The 22,975-nt window shown below is 45.0% G+C and overlaps 1 protein-coding gene across 25 annotated transcripts; it reads right to left on the bottom strand.

The window, feature by feature from the left end:
- Positions 1-610: 610 nt before the first annotated feature.
- LOC143316227 (abl interactor 2-like) lies at positions 611-22,766 on the bottom strand. Of its 25 annotated transcripts, XM_076724034.1 has the most exons (13): positions 22,621-22,766; positions 17,341-17,508; positions 16,617-16,793; positions 15,608-15,625; positions 14,962-15,068; positions 11,128-11,274; positions 10,798-10,860; positions 9,168-9,292; positions 8,695-8,901; positions 7,075-7,239; positions 5,177-5,263; positions 3,922-4,107; positions 611-3,154 (listed from the first exon to the last, which is right to left on the bottom strand). In XM_076724034.1, exons 1-13 carry the CDS (start codon positions 22,735-22,737, stop codon positions 2,979-2,981), a joined length of 1,743 nt encoding a protein of 580 aa, XP_076580149.1. In that variant the 5' UTR covers positions 22,738-22,766; the 3' UTR covers positions 611-2,978. The 25 variants fall into 25 exon arrangements, with proteins under 25 accessions (XP_076580149.1, XP_076580151.1, XP_076580153.1 ...); XM_076724036.1 differs by lacking the exon at positions 15,608-15,625; XM_076724038.1 differs by lacking the exon at positions 10,798-10,860 and having other exon boundaries at positions 9,168-9,289.
- Between the last annotated feature and the right edge of the window lie 209 nt (positions 22,767-22,975).

The raw sequence follows: 22,975 nt of genomic DNA on the forward strand, positions 1-22,975 counted from the left end.
TCTCAACAAAACATGTGATTACATAAGAGAGGGTGGATAGGTTTAGCTCATTCAACTTCCTGCAGGGAGAGAAAGATGGCAGTGTTACAGTGTTCAAAACACTATAAAAAATATGTGAAGATGAAAATTTTTCACTGTCATTGGTCAGGAGCCATTAGCATGAGGAGTTGTGTTGTGCAGCTTGACTTTATCACTGTTCTTGAGGCAACACCTGGTCCCAACACAAGGCCATGCAGTTTGGGGACTTCTGTCTCCTCCGCTGCATACAGACTGTCCCTGGAAGGGATGGAAATACCTGTGCAGCTCAAATTAACTGCATGTCTGGGTTATTGCTGATATGCTATGCTATTTGCACCCCTCTGCTCTGTAAAATATACATTTTTGGCATGTCACCATGTGCCAATTTTAGTGCAGAAGTTGCTGAAAAACTTCCATGTCTTGTATAATGCAGTAACAATGACAAGACATTCAATCATCAGCTGCAGGTCCAACTGCTTTATCAGTCTCCGAAAGGCCTAATTTAAAAAGAAAATGGCTTTTAACATGTGTTGTTCTAGTGTATTAACAGCTTGAATACATTAAAAACAAGAACCAAGCATTACTACACCAATAAATCTTAATAACTTTATTGTCTTTGTTCTCATGATTTTACAAATATGATACTTCTGCAATTCAACTTTAACTGTGCAACACAATGGCATTATGGACTGTTAAACTGACATCCTGAGGGACGTCTGTGACTCCAGGGAGCTGTGAATCCTGCAGACTAAGGGGCCTGATTTCGTCATTTTTTTAGTGTCATCCTACGAGTGCGACGGAACGAGAGTAAAGCTTTGCAGATAATCTTGAGTGTTATATTTAGCATTATCATTCCCCTCTGGCCTGTTGGGTTTCTTTGTCCGCAGGATTCACTAGCAGCTTACATGTGATTTTTTTTTTTTTCTTTTTAAATTCCACCACATAATGACGTCAACTGTCGGGGGAGAGGAAGCCGGGTCCCTCCCCTCCCTCCTCCCCCACAGGTCAGAGAGCGAGTCCTCGGACGTGGGCTTGAATTAAGCTGTACACTCTCTTTGGATGAGGCTGGTGGGACCTGGTCAGAGCTGCAGGGCTGCTTGTCTTTTTAGAATGGGTGATCTCGCCACGAACATTTTTGGGACACCAGTACAGATAAGAACAATGGCATGCAAGACTCACATACAGACCCACTTGTTATTATTTCTCTTTTTTTTTTTTTTTTTTAATAGAAAATAAAGATTCTGACATAAGTACAAGCACTGAGCCCTCGCAAACACCCAACAGCCAAGCGTATTGGAAACTTTACGGAGGACGAATGACGCCTAAACTGACGGCGTTAAGAAGTATCGGGGGCTTGCGACGGTTAAAACCATTTCAACACAACAGCTGGTTTCTTTTCATATTCAATAAGTCCTGTTTCGAGGACATAATACATCTCACATTTATATTATTTCTTCTTCTACACCTTTTTTCTACAAATGTATGTGCTTTTAATTTTAAACAATTTGGGGGAAAAAAAAGAAAGAAAATAAAGATTTATAGTTCAACGACACTCCACCCCACTCTGGCCAATTTATTGCAAATGAAGTGATAACCTCTGAACAGCAACACACACTTCAATATGGCACAAGCATCTTAGAAATTACCTAAATGCATTGTCGGTGTCATGGGTGAATATTAAAAACCAAACCACACCATATCTAAAAATATTAAGACATTAATCATCAGTAGAGCAGAAAAGAAAACTTTTTTTTTTTTTCTTTCTTTCTTGTCGAAACATGCAGTCTGCCGCTCCGCAAGCAAAACTCGATTCTGGACCCGTTGGTAAAACGGCAAAAAAAAAAAAAAAAAAAGTGTCTTGGTCTCAAATGCATACGAACACTGCAAATGATCAGCCTCGCCAGTCGAGCTAATATACTTCTATTATTCATGACAGGAGCTGCAGAGTGAGACTTCAAAATCCAGGTCATTGTGCAGCAGAGGATCTCGCCTTCCTCTCTCATTTGAGGGCTGGATGACGATTCCTTCTCCGGAAAAATGCACACTGGCTGGCAAAGTGAAGCATGTAGTGACTAAAAGTCGCCCCTTCCGAGTCAAATTATGAAAATAACTTCGAAAAAGAAAAGCAAAAAAATCTGGGCTTAAAGCACTCTACGTTCGGACGTCTTGTCTGACCCACGTTTATCGAGCTTCGTGTGTGTCATTTTTAAGACATTTGATGTGCTTATCTAAGTGAATGTCAGCTTTGGCACACTCCCTGCTGAGGTACCTCACCAAATACTTCGTCAAGTACAGAAACTGCTGTCTTTTTTCCCCCACTGAGGATATTGTTGTTGCATTATACTGTGTATATATATACAGAGGAGTTTTCTCTAAAATGTCTCTGGAGTGTTAAGGAGAAAATCTACACATGAAGGCGTTCTCCTCCAGCCCTTTCTCCGAGGCTGCGATGTGAAAATCCCGACTAAATCCCTCTCAGCAGCCCCATCTAACTGCTCACCATATATCCCACTACAAAATCCAAAATAAATACCGTTTAAAATAAGGGCAAATTGGTAAAACAAAACCAAAAAAAAAAAAAAAGAAATGGAGCAAAAATCAATGTAGTGGCCTCGTAATGTAACGCAAAACTCGCAAAATACAACAAATCCGTCACCGTCCACCCCTCTGCAGTCAAATAAAGAATCAAAGAAAGAAATATTGCAGGGAAGGATATATCTAGAGTAGTGGTTGTTTTACAATGGCGCCTATGTCGAGAGAGTGACCGGGCATCAGGTTGTAACTTCTTTAAAAACCGCTTTCTCTTCTCCCTCCCCCTGTCTCTCTTCGCCCGGAGGTGATCATGCTCTGTCTGATCAAAGTCTCTGACCTTTAACCCTTGGCTCCCCTCCCTCCCCTTCCCTTCCCCGTCGATCACTCCTCCCGCTCCCTCTTCCTCATCCGCTCAGAGGGGGGATTGTTCAGTCGGCGTAGTGCATGATGGACTCGACGTAGTTGCCGGGGAAGAGGCCCGTGGTCCCGTTCATCACGCCCTCGTACCAGCCGTCGTCGTTCTTCTTGATCACGTAGATGATGGCGCCCTCCTGGAACGAAAGCTCGTCCTCCTTATCTCGAGCGTAGTCGTAGATGGCCACCACTGCAGGAAAATAAGGGGGAAGAAGTGTACTGGTAAAAAAGAAGCACAACTCAGGCTGCTTGCTGTTTGAATCCACAAAACTTCCATTTAAATTCTAGTTTAAAGTTTGCAAAGATAAGAAATATGCCAGGTTGGATATGGGTTATATGTGTTTAAAATGATTGATTGGTCTTTGGAAGCAATATATACTGTAGCTTCAATGAAAAGCTGCAACAAGCTGATATAGAATATACTGTACATGACACTGTCAGTGTGGAATAAGATGATTTTAATGACCGTAAAGCTACTTAAGGAGAAACTATATTTGAAGGTGGTGAAAAAAGGAACCTGCCTACTTCCTTTTTTTTCCATTGTTTAACAAGTCACTGCCAGTACAGATACTTTGGTTAACCACAGAGCATTGTTTTGAATGGCGGCAGGCTAACTTGCATACACACACACACACACACACACACACACAGAGTGATGTGCGGCGATGCGATACTATCACCCAGCCGGTGAGCCGCAAGATTGAGATCCACAGGCTACTGATTGATGTGTTCAAGGGTGAGAGATTCAAAGAGCTGGTTCAGTACATTGAGCCTGAAAACATGATGTCACTGAAAGCCACTGCGACTAAACACGCTTTGAGGGGAAGACAAGCTAAAAGTCAAGCTAGCCAGAGCAGACAAGCTAGTTGACCACTGAGTGCTGGACAGCTCTCACAAACGAAAGCTACATCACAGCTAGCTTCATCAATGCTAACTGAATGAGCAGTCAAGGCTGACCTTTCTCCAGGTAGGTGCGTGGGGCCCAGGGCGGGTCCTCCTCGGCGTAGGGGTCACTGTACTCCACCACTGCCGACTCTTCTTCATCCTCATCGTCCTCATAGTCCTCCGGCGGGGGAGGAGGAGGTGTCGGCTCCTCAAACACCGGCTCCTCTGCGGGTGGAGGCGGGGGTGGCACGTCTGAAACTAGAAGCAGTTTTCAGGTGGGTCGGAAGAAAAAGGGGACCAATTAGAGGGTAAGAAAGAGGCACAAAGATGGCTGCGTTCGTCAGGAACACAGAGGACTGACTGGTAATCTCATGCACCAGAGAAAGGAACAGAAAGAGTCCATGCTGGATCATTCAGACGCTCAGTACTGTGTGTTTTACTCACTGTGGAAACCAAAGGAAAACTTCACTGATGCAGTACATCCAAACACAGAACGGTGACACGACAGGAACAAAATGTGCACACACTGATTCAACGTGCATTTCAAGAGTATTAAAAAGGAGTAACTTATTTGCAGGGATTCTCCAGAGAGAAATCAAAGTGAGGACAAATTTCCCCCCAAAAAACCACAGAAACATGACCATGCTCATGAACAAACCACATTATTCACATCATGCATTTACATGCTCCTTCACTCTGTTTATGAGCGGTCAACCACCAGCATCTGCTGCCAAAGAGACCAGAAGTTATCTCACTCTTAGTCACAAATTAACGTCTGTTTCAAATGTGGTACCAGAAAAAGAAACGAAAGAAAGAAATGGGACGACGGGGCAAACAGCTTGCCGTCTACTGTGTTTGTCTTTGCAACAAAGTGAGACTTCATCTGCGTTTTAAGAACAGAACCTGACTCGAAGCTGCATCAAGTGTATCTTATACATCTTCTTCCTGCTACGCTAGGCGACATGTTCCTTCATTGCCGTGAATACGCACACTGTAGTGTATCTTGACTCAGTCTCACACTCACCATCCTGCTGCCAGATATATTCACTGGAGCACAAAATGTGTCTTAATCCGCTGCTGAAAATAGTCCCAAGTAAACATACTGACGTTTCTAAAGATTGAGTGTGCGCCCACTGTTTGCCAAGGGAGCGCTTATTCTGATGGAAAACCTAAATGTGGTGACAGCAGATCTCTGAGCAGCTATGTTGGAGGTTGATCGCTCTTTTATTCCACCAAAAGGGGACAAGCACGGACACTAACGGTTGGGGAGAGGGCTTGAAACGAATGGTGTTCATGCAAGGGGAGCGAGGGGCTGAAAGTCACTTACTAGTCTCCTGAACTCGGGCCACAAAGCCCATCAGAGGCAGCTGAGGGGTGATCTGCATGGAGGGGGGAGGGGGTGCGAGCGGGCCGGCTATCGCCAAACAGAATCAATGCACAGAGATGGAGGAGGACAGACATAAAAACAGCAATGGCATGAGAAAACGAGGTTACGATAAACAAGAAGAGCGTTGAAGAACAGGAGCAAGAACAGCAGATACAGTCTGTAAACGATGGTTTGAGCAAAGCACAGACCTGAGAAATCCAGAATTACTCTTTTCTCTTCCCGCCTGTGCTGCACAGGCAGGTTACAATTAGGGATGCACATGGTTAACCGTTTATCCGTTAACCGATAACAGTAACTCTAACCGATTAATACTAACGGTCAATTTTGTTTTTAAGCTACATAATTCAATCAACTCATGGGGGCGTGTCGACAGGTGCAACACATGCCATCACGTGCTTTCCATCACAGCCCACTTTACAGCGAAGATGAAGAGAGCAAAAAGGAGTTCTGTGTAGGACAATTTCGACCGGAAAGGGGAGGAGGTCATTTGCAAATTATGCGGTACAGCACTGAAATACTCCAGCAGTACGAGTACAATGCAGTACCACTTAAGAAGCAAGCATCCAGCATCAGACGATGGAGGACCATCGCAGCGAACTTTGCCCTCCATGATGGCCGGGAGAAAGTGTGACGCGTGGCGCGTGTGTCTCCATGCACGCTGGCATCATATGCAACATTAATATTACAGATATCAATGACGGCTCTGCAGACTAATTCCAGTCTCCTTCGTGTTGTACAGTAGGGGAGGGTGTGTATCCTACGCACAAAACACACATTACATTGAATATTATTTTTTTATCTGCAGACACGTTGCGGGTCGTCCAGGTTTACAGTAAAATTGTTCGGAATGAAGCCGCATCATCCAGATAAACATTGAGCTCCATCAGAACAGTTTAAAAATCTGATTTCAGAAGCTCAAACTTTATTTTGGAAATGAAGCAGAACACACAATTAACGAAATCACCAGCGCGCTCGCTCTCGACATAATTTAAAAAACAATAGCAGACGATTGAAGCCTACAGTACTGTTAATTATATCTAAAGCTTGTAGCTTTTTTTTTACATTTTAGATGAGTAATCTAACTATTTGCCGTCATTGTAAATCTGCAGTTCAACACCGGACAGCGCCGAGTCAGTGACTCTCTGATTCCAACCTTTCCTTACATGGAAAGCCTTGTCGGAATGGTGGGACGTTTGTGTGTCTGAATAGCGGTATTTCGGGATGGTGATATGTCTAAATGGTGGTATGTCGGAATGGCAGCATGTCGGAATGACGGAATGTCGGAATGGCAGCATGGAAGGGCATTTAAATCTTATCGGTTAACGGTTATTAATCGTTAAAGGGCGTCGGTTAACGGTCATAAAAAAAATCCAAAATGTGCATCCCTAGTTACAATGATTTAAAAACAGAGAAAAGCATCAAATCCACCTGATCATCTTGACTTTACATTTCATTGCTTACTCACTGCCACATAAATAAGTTGGACATTCAACAGACAAGTGCTGTTTCAGTGTTAACATACATGTGACAGAACTGAACTAAAAGGATAAAGATCAAACGTGTGGCACTATGAACAGAGAGCTGATGGAGAACGAACGAGCGAGCAGAGCAGTGAAGAGGTGAAGTCTGCTGAAGACAGCGAAGCTGCCGGGAATCGACAGACTACGAAACCATGAAACCACGCAGGAAATCCTTTCATAAAAACACAACAGATCAGACTGAAATCTGACGTAGCTGAACTGAAAAAAGGAAGCAGTTTAAAGCCAGATAACACGTGAAATAAAAAAGATGACGAGAAAAGGCTTGAAGATACGGAATTGGAGGCGTTGAGGCGGTACCTTGGTTCTGGGCGAAGTGTGGCCCACCGTTGAGCTGGCTCTGGTTGTGGGCCATGTTGGGCTGACCGGTGACGGATGAGGGCCGCCGGTAGGGCAGCGAGCCTCCCACCTGCTGGCTCTGGGGCTGCTGTGCCGGGCGATTCATGCTGTAGAACTGGGGGGCACCTGAGAGAAGGAAACACCAGGGGGCAGCAAAGAGTCATTTAAGAAGAAAGAGGAGGAGGAGAGGTTTTTCTCTTCAACCCTCTGTTGCTCTTAAACAGCTGGTCAGCTGTATTTAGTATAATCAAAAGCTAAGCTACTGAAGCATCAGACATGTCTAATCAGACATAATTAATTGGTATCTTAAAACCGCCTGTGTGGGCGTGCATAGACATTCATCTGTAATCGTTACTACAGCAGTCATATAAATGCAGCAGAGGAAAAAAAAAGTACAGTATCTCCCTGAGAAGCTTAGAGTGGAAGGATTAAGTACAATAAAATTAAAGTACTGAAGGAAAGTATAACCAAGTTCAAAGAGTACTGCAAAGCACTTGAGTAAATGGACAGCAGCACCGCGCATGAATAGAGTTACAATATCCAGCCACAGAACAACAAAGAAGAATTCACTGTGCAGGCATTTCACCACATGGCTCATGCATTACACATCAGAACAACACGGTCGTCGACACGGACACAGAGAGCTGATGAGGAGCTGTGAGGGATGAAGAGCGGAGGATCCAGCGGCAGTGGGAAATGGAAAATCTGAGGTAGGTGGCAGAAGAGCTGCACACTGGCCAGACTATCCGGACTTTTGACGGTCCAGACAGTTCTGACAAATATTCTGAAGTGAAAAGCTCCACGGTGACCTTTGGAAGTTGAGTTTTTTTTTTTTTTAACAGTAAAGTGGGACAACCAGTGACCAAACGAGACTGGACGAAAAGCCTTCCTTTGAAATGGAGATTCAACAGAACACCATGCGTGTTGTTCACCTACTCTGATGAAGTGTGCAGCCCTCGACAGGTGGACATTTCTCAATATAAAGCAGACAGAAGCTGATTTTCAACCTGCTTTGCATCGTTACAACGTGCAAACTTCCCTCCATGTCGCTTGCACCCAGAGCTCTCCGCTCATTTGCCTGTAAAAGTCGACCTGATGACGCGGCGGACTCCTGTCCTGCGCTGTCTGAACTACGGATTGAACTTCTGCGCGCCCGCCTCCACGGACGCAAAGGGTACAGAAGTCAAATCGAGAGAGAGAGAGACAGGCTCACGACAAGAAACTCAAGATTCTGCAACCGCATTACTGATTTTCTCATCACAAATGTCTCCAGAAATGTATTTTCCTCTACATATAGCGTAAAGTCAAGCTTTTCTACACTACGCTTACAATTGGGGCTTGACGATATTAATACACCGAACATGAATTGTTATTCTATTCTACCCTTAGCTTCACTTCTTTCAAAGAGAAACCTTATGCTTTCTGCGGCGTCAATAAGTGGAACAGGCTGTCAGACAACAGGACGACATGCCAGTGGATGAGCACATCGGGGTCTTGCAGGCAGGAGGATGCATGTCAGGGGAGGCAGGATGGAGGGTGTGCAGAGGAGTCGGTGAGCTTCGCCCACTGGGATACACTCACCTTGTGCAGGGTTGCCGTAAGGAGCGGGGCCTGTGCCAGTGGGGGCCGCAGAGGCAGGGAGCTGGGGAGGGGGTGGGGGCACAGGCGGGATCTCTACAGGGGGGTTGGGGGCCTGTGGGGGGCCGTCAAGGGCAGAGGCGGAAGGTCCGGGGGTGGTGGCGGTGTTGGGGGGAGGTTTAGCTGGGTTGGATGGGGCGGGGGCTGAAACTGAGGTGGCGAGGGGATTGAAGAGGTAAAGAAAAAGATAAGGAAGGAGAGAAAAGATGGGCGAGGGAGGTCAAGACAAGATAGTGAGAAGGGAGGAAAGGATTCCAGCCGATCCAGGGTTCCTACATGGCCTCGTTTCACTTTGAATTGCGCACCTGAAGCACGTAGGAACCCTGGATGCTCAACGGTCAAGTTAGTCAGTTCCAGGCACACACAGATCCTGCAGTCATCTACTCGGAGAGAGGAAACAGGAAGCGGGGCGTTACCTGGGAAGGCGGTGGGCGGGGCCGGGGTGGGCACGGCGATGGGCACGCCCACGCTGCCGCTGCCGCTGTTCTCTCGGCTGCTGCTGCGACTGCTGCTGGGGTGGCTGCCTCCGCTGCTCCCACTGCTGGCGGCGAGTAGGGGCGGCAAACACGTCAGACCACAAACGCTCACAAGCACTCGTTCACACTGATTAGATGGTGCTGCCCTGATTCTTTTGTCAGTCAAAATTTAAAAAAAAAAAAAGCACAGCATACAGTAGATCTGCTCCTTTCCAAATGCGAGTATATATCCACATAGAGCCCTTATTTGATCAAATAGCTGCAGGAAAGATGGAGCCACAGGAACTGAAATCAGGAACTAGAGAGCGTTTTCATCACAGCTCATGAACCGTGAAGATTCAGCACATTAGTCATTAATCACTGAAAGCGTTTGGAGACTTCACGCACAACAACACAAAGTACTTGCGTTGTTTGGACACACACACGGAGGTGGAGAAGGAGACTGAAACGAGTATTTCATGGTTGTTCATTTTAGCTTTAGTAATGACGAAATAATCGGCAAATTAAGCTTTGTCTCGCTCGCTTGGTGTTGTCAATCCTTGATCGTTAAGGCCAATGAAAGCTGTTTTGGGACCAGGATGTCTGGCAAAGGGAGAACGGGTGAAAAGTCATCCATGGTGTTCATAGTTTTATGCTCATTTTGACAGAAAAAGCACTGCCCGGGCCCATTTCCACCGTCATAAAACAACAAGCTTTTTGGTTGGACCAGGCCGACACCTTTAATCCCACAGTTAAGGTTCTGAGTTCCTGAAATGGTTCCTGGGCTCCTTGAAAGTTTCCTGCGCTGGAAAACTGGCTCATACACATCTTAATTTTGGAATAAAACTCCTTGCATCATTCATCCGTCTTATCCTGCCTTGAATTCCAGTTGCAACCCAACGCTTGATCTGCAACCCGCCTGGAACAACACAGTTCAGGTGAGCTGTTTCCGGTGCTTCCTGGCTTCACAATGACTCAGATCACCCTCAAGAGCATCGATGTGTTAGCGTGAGCCGTTATGCCTTTGAAATGACTATGTCACAGTGATAAAAAAAAAAAAAAAAAAAGCCAGCTGGAAGCCTCACCGAGGGCACATGACACAGGTGACGCACGCAGCAGCGACACAAGACAAAGACAAAAGATACGACACGCCGTGAAAAGCAGGAAGCATCGAAACACATGGGGCAGACTCGCTGTACGACAGAAGAGAGCGTATGGCTGAGAGATGATGAAAATGAGCTGTGGATGGAGCGGAGCAGATAAAGACTCGTGCTGAGAGGAGAGTCAGGGAAAGTTATCTCGTCTATTTCCGGACTAGAAATATTAAAAAACATTTGGCCAACAGATGGGACGCAGTGACGAAACTTTCCATGTCGTTTCCCCCCCCCCCCACCAAACCAAGGCTTTCACTTCTCTCACGGCAGACAGGAGAATCTATGAATATCTCTGCGTGTTTGGGATGAAACGGTCTCGTCTTGGGAGATGAGCTGACATTGGGTTGACAGGACTGCGGGGGCGATGCTGCCTATTTAATGACTATTACCATAGGAACCTGCGTCTAGCCGTGCTAAATACAGCTCTGAATCTCTACCTTGTCCTGATTTCCTCGGTGAGGGGTTTCCAAATACACTGTCGCCTGGGCTTTCCCTGGGAGCTGTCACACAAAAAGGTGAATGTCGGTCAAAAATGTGACTTAAGGTGGAATTTAAAGACGAGAAAAAAAGGCAGTAAAAGTGATTACACTTTGCACTGGGAGTCATTTCAGAGAAGAAGAAGAAGGGGAAAGGCATGTTCAACAGCTGACTCGCATTGTAAGTGTAGGAGAGGAGAAGAAGAAAAGGGGGAGGAGGTAGAGGAAAAGGGGGGGGGGGGCGTGTTTAAGAAGTGTAGAGGCATGCTGGGAAGTGGGAGGGGCGGGTACCTGTACGTGCGGTTCCTCTGATTAACAGATGCAGTGCGTGCAGGGCTCTGCTGGGGGTGCGCCATGTTGCGCGTCGGGCTCGAGACGTAGTCGTTAGGGACAACGGGTGGACGCACTGGCTCAAGCGTCCTATAGGGGGAGTGGCGCCTGTGAGAGGGTCAGGAGGACAGGAGTCGAGGAGGGGGGGGGGGCATCCACAGAGAAGTGTAGGGGAGGGGGGAGGAGGAGGAGAGCAAGAAACAAACAAGTGCAAACTTAAAAAAATGGGGTATGACAGGTGGTGAACATCGGGGCTGACTTGGGCGAATCCACAGGTGTCGTCGGTCGGAGTCGGGGTGAAAAGCCAACGCTGCTGTCGGCTAAAGATCACACCTCCAGAGATGAGCGCAGGCTCCAGAAAAGTCGAATGTACTATTATACTACTATTCCACAACTCGACTCTGCGGCCTGACAGATGGGTTTCTGAGGTGGACACCCGATATTATCATTTGACTTTAAGGCAGTTTGAGTACAACATATTGTTTGATATTTGTGTAATTCCTTTAATTCCGATTCTGTTTGAAGCATCAGGAGGAATCTCATTTCTCTCCTTTACTCTGGTCTGTGTTGACAGTCAAGAGTCAGGGGGGCGTTGAAGGGATTCAACCGGCTCCCTGAACAAAAAGGTATTTCAGGATAAAAGCACATCACTAAAGCTGATGCTATTTAATCATTCAAAGACATCGTAAGGAGTCACTCCTTGATGTGTCTGCGTTGATATTTCGGCAGATGTTGGCCAGCACGCTGAAAGGTTGTGTGAACTGAACACTTGTATCCTGCGTTGGCACACCTGTAGATACTGACTGCTGTATCATTGAGGTTAATATTAAACAGCTGGTTCAAAGCCCGAGGTATGATTAAGCGCCAAGAGAGCCGATCTGAGTTTCTTTTGACTGTTTTACCCTGACAAAATTGACAAGTCTTTGTGTTTTGAGCAGAGTTTTTCGGTGGAAGTGATCCAGAAATGATACAGGATTTTCCAAGTGGCCTGAAGGATTAAATTCCCATCTGTCCTCCCAAAGTGTCCCTGAGAAAGACTGACATATATTCTCAACTAAAAACCTGCAAATTCATTGAATAAATGCACAGAAAGTGTTTTTTTTTTTTTTTTAACCAGACAGCAGCGCTACTCTGACGACGTCCTCAGTTTTAAAACGGGGGAGAATAGAAAAATATAACCCTGAGATTTATTGATCTGGGCCTGAGAAGATGGACTGGCATGTAAATTTCCCAGCTGACACAGCGGGGTGACCCATCTCTGAGCACTGTTGCCATGGCAAAACGTTGCTATGAGGAATATGGGGCAGCCAGGAGTGGGCGGTCTGGGTCGCACAACACACAACTGAAAGTAAATTTGAAAAAACAAAGAGGAAGTTGAACAACAGAAGAGAAACGGTAAATTAAAAACCACTGGTAAAGATGGCCGCCCGTAGCCACAGGCTGCGGCAGAAGGTGCGTCATGGAAGGTTGGAGCCGTGGTTGATCAGCATGCGTCTTGAAGGGACAGACACACACACACATATCGACACACGCCTCTCAAGGTCATTATGAAGGGGTGGACACACTCAATAACTTCCACGCAAAGACGCAGACGGGGGGGGGGGGGCTGAGATACACACACACAGAGACACAAACAGCACTTGACGCCCAGGAAGGTCCCGAGGGTGACAAGAACACAACATTTATGTGCTGCGCTGTGGGATAAGAGACACCTTCAACAGTCAGACACACAACAGAAAACATGGAAAACATCTGTGTCGGTGGGATCATGAGCCCTTAGAGACAAAGTTTAAGAGCATTGACAGAGTTTCCCCTTCAGCTCGACTCTTAGAGCGTCAGACAGAACACCAGGGTGAGAAATGACCACACACCATTGACTCGGCGATCACTATCAGGGCTAATCAGCAGCTCGTGCTCGCATTAAAGCGTTACTGAGGCGCATACTGAACATTTCAAAACACCTGAAGGCAACGTATTGGCTGATATTTGTTATTAGCGTGAACACCGCTGATAAGGATGCCTTAATGCGCATGTGTATGTGAGCAAAATCAGTCAGCTTTAACTTGGCTAGGAAGCAAGTTAATGCCAAATAAACAAATTGTATTCAAGTTTAGTTCAGGAAAATTAAGAGTCAAATGAATATTCAGCTTTTTAGAGCTGGAATTCATTTGTAGATCTGAAACAAATAACTGTTGAATGTGAATGACCAATTGTCTGTGTGAGTCACGCCTCTGGCAAAAATGCTATTTTATCATTCCATTTCCTGCCTTCTTCATTTTGTATCACAGAAAACTGAAAATATCTGGGTTTTGGACTGTAAGTAATTTTAAAATGTCACATTCAACACCGTCTCTGTCAAAACAGGGAATTCCATCCTTTCTTTGGTGTTTCTGTACTGGGGGGTTCGACTTTTAGGAAGTGAAATCTAAACTTCACATGATCCAGTTGATAGCTGCTGGTGATTTCCCCACCCCGATTAGTACTGCCATCATGAACACTTGAGTTTCCGATGGCGACCTTTGTGGTAATATTCCCCCTGTGCCATGGCATCAAACAAATGCCGATGAAAGGTCGAAGACTGGGAGACGTGAGAGCTCACCACCTGCACGCAGGTCTGCTGAAACTCCTTCCAGAACCAATTACATGCCGCCTTTGTATTTTATCAATCTGCATGCTGAAATTTGACAGTTTCATGCTTCAAGCGCCTTCTGCTTGCTGTAAAATGTTAGCGTTTCCAGCCTGAGGCAACAAGCTGACTGTGTGGTTTGCACTGTCATCTCAGTGCAGGAAGGTCTGCCTTCAGACTTTCAGTGCCTTCTGAATGGACTCTGCATGTCGTCAACCTCCCTCAGTCCGAACCCGTGCAAGTCAGGTGACGTGGAGGCTCACGGCTGACCATGAATCTCAATGTGCCTGCAGCCGTTTTCACACTGGACTTTGAAATTGTTCGCAAGTGCTGTTACCTTGCCGACTTCGTGTCCTGTTGTGTAATAAAACACTTGTGTGTCATATAAACTCAAAAAAGGAAGTCATCCAGGGAGGGCAATCTAGGAAATGTTACTTCTGGGAGCATCTCATTTTCCTGAAGTATGCAATTCTGCACCTTGACAGAGCAGGACTGCATCAAAACTCAGCTGCATGAACACTGGATGTTTAACTTTTCAGCAATCTGAATCCGAAAATCATGTTGATTTTATTCCCAGGAAAAGTTTAAGAAGCAAAACACTGATCATATGCATCTTTTTCCAGCCTTCCACCCAGAAGAGGAACATGCACGTGTGGAACATGAGTGAATGACTCAAGGTTTTTAAAAGGAGTACGTGCTGCTACTGTGCTCAGACCAGAAATGTCTGAAGTTCTAACAATGGAGAAAAAGCTCCTTTTGAAGTGCAAGAATCCATAACTGAGCCAAACTTCAGCATGGAGTTTGGAGAGGGGGGAAAAAAAAGAGAGAGAGAGAGAGAGAGAGAGGGAGAGAAGAGAAACTTCTTGAAAAGGGAGACTCCTAACCCCGTCTCACCAGCTCAGATGAAAAGCCAAAACAAAGAATAGCACTCTGATGAGAACTGGCACTGAGATGCATTTCAAACTGCCCCAAGGACACTAATTAAACAAGGAGGTAAAGGAGCGATGATGAAACTGGGAGCAACCAGGTCCATCTGAAGGGCTTGTGGTTACTTTCCCAAAGCCACAAAAAAAAAAATCTGAGCTACATTCAGCCTCTGACGGACGCAACTCCGCAGCCCCCTTTCCGTCCATCTGAAAATGCATCAAGGCGTCAGCACTGTTACATACCCAAGGGTCCCTTTCCCTGACATGGGCGGGCTGGGGGGCTTCTGTGTGGGGGGGTTGGTGCGAGGGAGTCCGCCTCCTCCTCCGGCCTTCATGTTCTGAGCGCTGGCCTGCAGGAGGAGAAGATGAGCGTGAATATCTGTCGGTTAAGGGAAGAACTGCCCGACTTTCTTCGGTTGATCGATACCACTCTTGTTTGTTAATTACGAAGCTGGAGCCAGGAGACGGCTAGCTTAGCTTCACACGAAGACTGGAAACAGGGGGAAAACAGCTAGCCTGGCTCTGTCAAAAGGTACGCCTGCCAGCACCTCTAAAGCTCACTAACAAACTTATTATTTTGGTTGATTAATCCATCAAAAAACAGAACAAAACAAAACAACCAGAGTAGGTCTGCAACTTGTTCCAAAAGAGACGATATGACATGTAATCAGTGAGCTTTCACGGTGCTGCTGGGCCTATTTTTACCTTTGAACAGTGCCAGGCTAGCTGTTTCCCCATTTCCAAGCCTTATGCTAAGCTAAGCTAACCATCGCCAGCATCATACTGAACACAGAGACAAAGACAGAAATAAGACAGCTCTCACAGCAAACAGAACACAACTCAATCACAAAAACTCCCTCGTTTGAGGCTTTCACTTTGAAAATCTTACCTTAAACCTTTGCAACCACTTGGGTTGATTATAACAATAATATTAGGCAAGCAGAAAGAGAAGGAGAGAAGAAGAAATCAGAGGATTACTGTGTGAAGGAGGAGAGACAAACAACAATTATTCATGCAAGTGGTACATTAAGCCAAGCTGGTTAAATTCAACAATGGCCCTGTGTTAAAATCTGGGGAATTTCTTCTTTGAGACCTTTGTGAGGTTGAAGCTAGCGATTCAATTTTCTGGGAAACAACCTCCTCTTTGTTCAGAGGGTCGGTGGGAGACGAGCTTTCCAAAACCAGCCACTTTCACCATTTCATTAAGTGACATAATCGCTGCAAAGGAACCTGTTAGCAGCAGCAGGTGAGAGATTTACAGCAACAGGGAGCAGATTTGGCTGAATTTAGTCTGTCCGGGGTCACATTAGTTTCCCACCCTGGTGAAAAGCCTGTCATTGATTTTTTTCTTACATTACTTGTCACTGAAACCCAGTGGTGACTGTTTGACCTCTAAAAGCCCTTCCCATTACATTTTCTGCAGTGAATATCCAACACAAACACAATCCCGTTTCTGACGTCCACGCATCTTCCAGACGTTTTTCTCAGGTCTCAAAATGTAAATTCACATGAACACTATGTTTGCAGTTTTGCCTCTAAAAATGATTCATTAGTGCCTTGTGCAAAAGCAGATTAAAAAAAAGAAAGAAAACAAACGGAATTTTGCTTTTAATGCTTTCTAAACTACTGAAACAACCTCAAGTATTTCTATTCCCAGGGAGGAAATCGCTGCTCCCGAGTAACTCAAAACCCCGAGAATCAATTCACAAGCAGGTTTTTCGATTGCAGATTGAACACAGTTAATTTTGTAGCGTAAACACATCTGTTTCTCTTTAAATACCATCACTACAAGCCAAGAGAGCTTAATTAAGGCCTTTCCCTTTGCACGGGCAGCAGTGCTCCATCCAGACAATTAAGTCCAATTGATGAAATGAAGGGGAAAAGAACAAAATGACCACCTTGACTCCGTGGCCCATGTCGTCCAGCATGCTGTAGTCGATGGGCTTCCGGATGTAGCGCACGGGCCTCTCGGGGTTGGCTGGGGCGATGATCTTGTGCGTGCGGGACGTGTTTTTGTTGGTGGTGAGGATGCCAATCTCCCGTCGGGCAACCTTCTCTTTGTGGATGTCCACCGTCTGAGGACGAATGGCAGAGGACAGGATGTTTTCTTTAATGTACTGTATCTTCAATTGCTGCCTATTCTCTACATCTTAAACGTCTCTTTCTCGTGCAGAAGAGGCGTTTCAGACAGCCTCATGAGCGTCCATCACCGACAAATTCTGTTGCACGTGAAAGAAAATCGTTATCCAACCTGTGGGATCGATGCAAAAACATTTTTTATTCCAGCGTGCAGCTCCGACGGGCACCTACACATTTGCCTGCACTGCAGACATACTGAATTATACATAAACACATGTGATGAGCTCGTAAAGCTGCAGTCTTTACAGGGTTTCTACTCCCAGGAAGTGAGTTAAACCTGCAATAACTGCCAACAGCATTTAGACAGCCAATTTATTCACCGTATGAAGAAAAGTCTGGCGAGTGTTTTACGGGTTTTATTTCAATGCTTCTTTTAAATACAGTCTCTCAAACTTCAGGAGAACTCTGTAATCCACGATCGTTTTTCTTGGCAGGTGAGCCGAAAAAGCTAGTTTGTGTGATTTCTGTGTGTCAGCTGCCAACCTGCGAGATGTGGTTGATGGAGGACTCCATGCGGCGGAGCTGTGAGGCCTGGATGTCGAGCATCTGCAGGACATTGTTGGCCAGCGTGTTGATCAGGTAGGCTACGCTGGCCAGAGACTGGGTGGTGTAGTTCTTGGTCTCCTCCAGTGCCCTCTGCTTGTCTGGAGACTGAAGAAGAGAGAGAGGAGAAAGCTTAGAAATAAAAAGAGATAGACATTTTACAGCCCGTCTTCTCCACTGAGCGAGGAGGGTCAAGATTCTGCTCGCAGTAACAATATTTTGAAGCAATAAGTGTTTAAACCCCCAACCTTTGACCACAAGCCCATCCTGACTTCATAATCCTGCATGTTTCCAGGGAATGTTGTATTTTTCATTATCTTAACAAATCAAAATTAGCACTAAACCCATCTTAAAATGGGCCTTTGTTCCACAGGATGCATTAAAAAAAAAAAGGTTAAAGGTCAATTATTTCCTGGAGACTTTCATCTCTAGCTCCTAGCAGTTATTTTCATTAATGATTAACATGATCCTTTACATGTCAGAAAATCAATTCAAATTAGACTTAGAAAACCAAAGAAAAACAGTATGAAAAAGCAGCAAAGCCAAAGAAATGACAAGCTGGAGCGTTACTCAGTTCATTATCAGAATTGGTGCAATTTTTCCAATCGATTAATCAAATTGTTTTAGCTTTAAATCGGCTTGGAAAGTGACGCAGCTCTAATATAAAAATCTCGACTCAGCATCGAGAAATTAAGGTAGGAAACGCCAAATCAAAAGAGGTGCTAACACATTACCCATTAACACTGAAGGAAAAGTGATCAACTCAGCATACACATTTTTTGTTACAGCAATAAAATAATGACTTAAAGCAATACCAGCAAGTTTCTGATTTGATGTTTTTAGCATTTAAGTTTCATGAATGAATGACCGATCCAGTTCTGCACATCTGCCCTCAGGTTTAATTGAGCGAAAGCTAAAGAAGTCAAACTTGTTGTGACACGAAGAAATCCAATGCTGAACGTAAACAAAGGGCTTTACATTGATTTCAACCAGCTGAAGTAAAGATCGCCCCTGAAGCACAGGACACAAAGGGAAGAATCCAGGAGCGGATCGGCGCGTATCTAAAAAAATGAAAAGCACCAGCGGGAACCTGAACGCAATCTGTGGCAGCAGGATGGAGGGAAAGTGCTGCTTCAAAGGTTTCAGTGCCAAGAAGTAAAATTTCTGTCTGTGAGTTACGAAAAAAAAGCCCCTTTAATGGCTAGGAAGTAGTACAGCTGCAGCCAGTGTGAAGGCAGTGTTTGGAGGCAGCTGGTCGGGCCGTGGGTACAGCGTGGGCACATCAGCAGGAGCATCAAAGGGCAGATGGATCAGCTAATGTTTCTGCTGGGAAACTGTGTTCCTCCTGTCAGACACTGCCTGTGTCACAGCACGTATGGCTGAGATCTGACAGATAGCGTGTTCTTAGTTATTGAAAATACAAGCAGATCCATCATCGATTCATCATTTAAGTCATACTTCAAGCAAAGAAACTGCTTCTTCGCGCCTCTAAAATGTGAAGACTTGCAGGTTTCATTCGTCTTGTGCGATAATAAGCCGACTATCTGTGGGCTGTGGACTTTTGTGACGCTAAACGAGCAAATCAAAATGCCACGCTGGGCTTTATGGAAACGGTGATGGGTCTAAATGCTTAATTGGAAAAATAATAAGAGGATTAATCAGTTGTGAAAGTAATGGTTAGTTGGAGCCACAAACAGTACCTCATTCCTAATTCACACTGTTTTGAACAAATTAGATGTGAAACAATTTGTCAAGCGATAGAAAATTAGTCGGCAACCAATCTGATGACCGATCAATCATTTTAGGCGTTTTTCAAGCAACGAAGACCAAACTCTCGATGGTTTCCGCTTCTCAAATATGCACATTCGGTTATTAACTTTGTGTTTTAGACTGTTGGTCGGACAAAACAAGACACGTCGGGAAAAATCACGATGTGCATTTTCCGCTTCTGGACAACAATCTGCAGAGTAATTGATGAATGGAAATCATTCATTGCAACCCTAAAATAAACCCACTCACTATCTATTTTCAAAGCAGCACACTTCCTTCTGTGTGTATAACACAGCAGCAGATTGATTATAACATGCTCTGGATCCCAGCAGCCTTTGGGCTGTGATTGGATATTGACCGACTGATTGATTTCATTTGATCTTTTCAATTTGACAAATGACGGCTATGCTGTGAGAGCCGAGGGGCTTCTATGGATTTCTCTGCATTGACTTTCGGTCCCAAGATATTGACAAGTCAATATCAATGTCAAAAGTAAATCAGGACATGCTCGTGCTGTTAAGACTGTACATCACTACTGTAGCACGTTATAAAGCTGAATCAGAATAAATCTGGGTCTGATATTTTTGGATTGAAATGACATTAGATAATTATGAATAAAGGCAGAACGTAACGAGAGGCGGCACAATAAAGCTACAGGCCGGGGTGTCCCCACTAGTTGAAAGAGCAGCACTCTCGGTGGTAATATGTGCATTCCCTTTTATGTGAAATGGGGTGTGCTCATGATGCAAGAGACATTTCTGGAGGAATCACAAAGTGCGATGCGAGCAGACAAATCATCAGGCCCAGTCTGCACACAAACAGCATCATCTGAAGGCTTGTGGAGGGTGCAGCACTGCTGGGGTATGAGGACAAACAGGTTATGTGGACAAAGTCAGGAGTGGAGCTGCAGCTGCTACCTGCAGGGCAGAAAAGCCATTTTTGATCTTCAGGCCAAATTTGTTAATAGATGTGGGATACATTACTTTGCTGGAGATGCATGCATTTCTGGCCTGGTTGGTGACATACTTTGCATTTTTTGAGGTCATCAGTTTGGTGTGTCGGTCAGACTTTTTCTCTCTTCACAGAAATACCTCAACTCAGAGTACATGCTCATATGATCCATTATCTGTGGGCCCTTTCTCCGAGATTTAAAATCTGTACCACGCTCAGTGGAACTCATTGGGTCATTTCAGGGAAGGTAACATGCTCAGGGATTGCTATGGGACCTAAAACTGAAGGAGGAAACACTGAATTATGTGTCAGTGATGAAGAAACTGTGTTTAAAATTGATTGGTCACATCTGGCTGATACCCGACCCATGTGATGGGGTCAGTATTGGTCCTGATGCCGATCTAGCAGACAATACGAGTCTGCTCCTATTAGGAAATTACCATTAGATTATCAAAGTAAACGGCTTTACAGTTCTGAGACTTGGTTGATTTTAAAACAGCACAAATTATGTATAAGGTTAAAAGTAAATTGCTACCAAAAGTATGCAAAATATGCAAAAAAAAAAAGGGTCAGAAAAAAAAACAAAAAAAACACTTAATGGATGGATTTATGGAAGAGTTGCCACTCATTGTAAATTGAAAAAATGTTTTAAAACAATTGAATGGGCAAATGAAAATGTCTCAAAAGAATGTAATGTGGGCGGAAGTATACTAGGGTTTTCTACCATACTGTTTTGTAGGGAGTAACTATAATTTTTGTTGCTCGTTTTGATTGTTTTTTCCCCAAACTGTTCCCAAATTATTTCCAGACCAAAATAAAAAAGCAGCTGGTCAAACATGTATGATTTAATGCCATAATCTCAGCCGCTCCAGTGGGTTTTACGAGCTGAAAATGTTCCCGAGATGAAAAAACATCAACGACTTTGGGAAGAAAACCATCCACCATGTATTTCTGGTCCAGGCCGCAAAGAAACTACCAGGATCTGACACAACTGTTTCTCTCATTATCGATACAACCCACACCTGAATGAACCGAGCCAACCTTGCTCCTCAAGTAACGGTGGGAACACAACATAACTGCAGGAATAAGTTTACTTTACTGTGAAAATAAAGGTGGGATTTTAGCTCACACACCTGTGGCATATGAACTCCAACAGGGAAAATGAAAGCTCCTCACACTAGTTTTTATATCTTTATCAAACACTCAACAAGTGTTCATTCCTACATGACAAGTGTATCAAGAAACCTGGCTCGCAGACAGACCTGGCAGGATGAGGGGATGTAAATTAGGGCTGAGAGGGAGAGGTGAGGCATCCGCGCAAAATATCCCTCAGACAAATACTTCTGTCCAGCTGATCTATAAGAGGTAATACCCAGCTGACAGCAGCTGGGAAAACATTGCAGGGTGAGAAGAAAGCAGGGCAGTCTGCCAAACAGCAAGCTGCCAACATCCAGAGGCTGCCGCCGCCTCCTCCTTCATGGGGCAACCTGTCAGACCTGATCAGCCCTGTTCATCAAGGATGCCAGATTCCAGTATCACACCTTGTCAAAAAAAAAAAAAAAAAAAAAATCTTCCAAAATTGCAACCCCTCTGTGATAACAGGCCTGCAACAGTGTGGGGTGACAGAAACCTCAGGTGACCACAAATGCTGAAAGCGTGAGCTCACACCTGCAAAATGTTCCAAAAGCTCTGAATGCGATTGACTGCACTTGCACACACAAGCCGAAGTGCCATGCAAATCAACAGCCATTTAACCACATCATTCCGAGCAGTTATTGCAACATTCACAATCTCTCCAAAGTCGAATAACAGTGTGTGAATGGAGGTAATAAATCATAGCTACACATGCTTTAAATGGCGCATTTTCAGGGGTTAAAGGCCATAATTCAAGTGTACTGTGTAGCTGTAACGCTGAAAGCGAGTCGCAGTGTTTCAGTACATCATGAATCAGAGACTGTTGGTAATACTGTCACGGCGGTTAATCTTCTGTCAACCAAAGATCATTAGAGATTAATCTGGTTTAATATCGCGTCCTACATCTCCGGCCGGTGGGCGATCAGCTGGCTGCTGTAGTGACAGTGATTGATCCCGCAGAGAGCAGAGAAATTGATTTTCACGGTGTCCGTTTGGTTACTTAGACCGTGGGTGATGTCGAGCAGCTGACTAGCATGCTATCCTGGCTAACGCGATAGCCCACGATGGATGTACAAGTCGCACACAATGTTATATCAATATAAATATGAACCCATACGCGCTGCTGCTACCTGTTGACGTGAATGTAGAGAGAAAGTGGCAATCCATGTGTAAGTTATCCGACAGCAATGCCCTGGTAGTGGGTTGTTTTTGCTTTAGCCGAAGCTAGCTAGCTAACACGGCTGCATCACATCGGCAGCGTTAGCCACAGCTAGCCTAGCATCACTTCGCCCCACCGCCAATGATGCCCGTCCCAAAAAAACCCCAAACTACTCCGTCTTTTCTTCCACGCGTTTGACAGCCTACCTGGACATAGTTGCTCTCGCAGTACTCCGCGACTCTTTCCAAATTGGTGAAACTATCGAGGAGTGCGCTTCGTCCTGCTGGAATCTCCTCTTCCAGTAGCATTTGTAGCTCCGCCATTTTCACATCTTTAGCGAAGCGGAGCTGTGTGTGTGGAGATGTGTGTATATGTGTGCTGGTCTCGCTGGCGCCCCCGCGGTTGTGTGCGGTACTGCAGGGCTCCCCCAGCAGCTGCTGGAGAGCAGGGGTTCCCAAAATGAATGAAACAGAAACACATTAAAGCTCAATTGGTAAAATGCTTTTGCGGTTGCGTGGTTAGCAAAATAGCTCCTTTAAAGCATGTAGTCACATTTTCATG

The sequence above is a fragment of the Chaetodon auriga genome, chromosome 23 (genome assembly GCF_051107435.1).
Source record: "Chaetodon auriga isolate fChaAug3 chromosome 23, fChaAug3.hap1, whole genome shotgun sequence".
NCBI lineage: Eukaryota > Metazoa > Chordata > Actinopteri > Chaetodontiformes > Chaetodontidae > Chaetodon > Chaetodon auriga.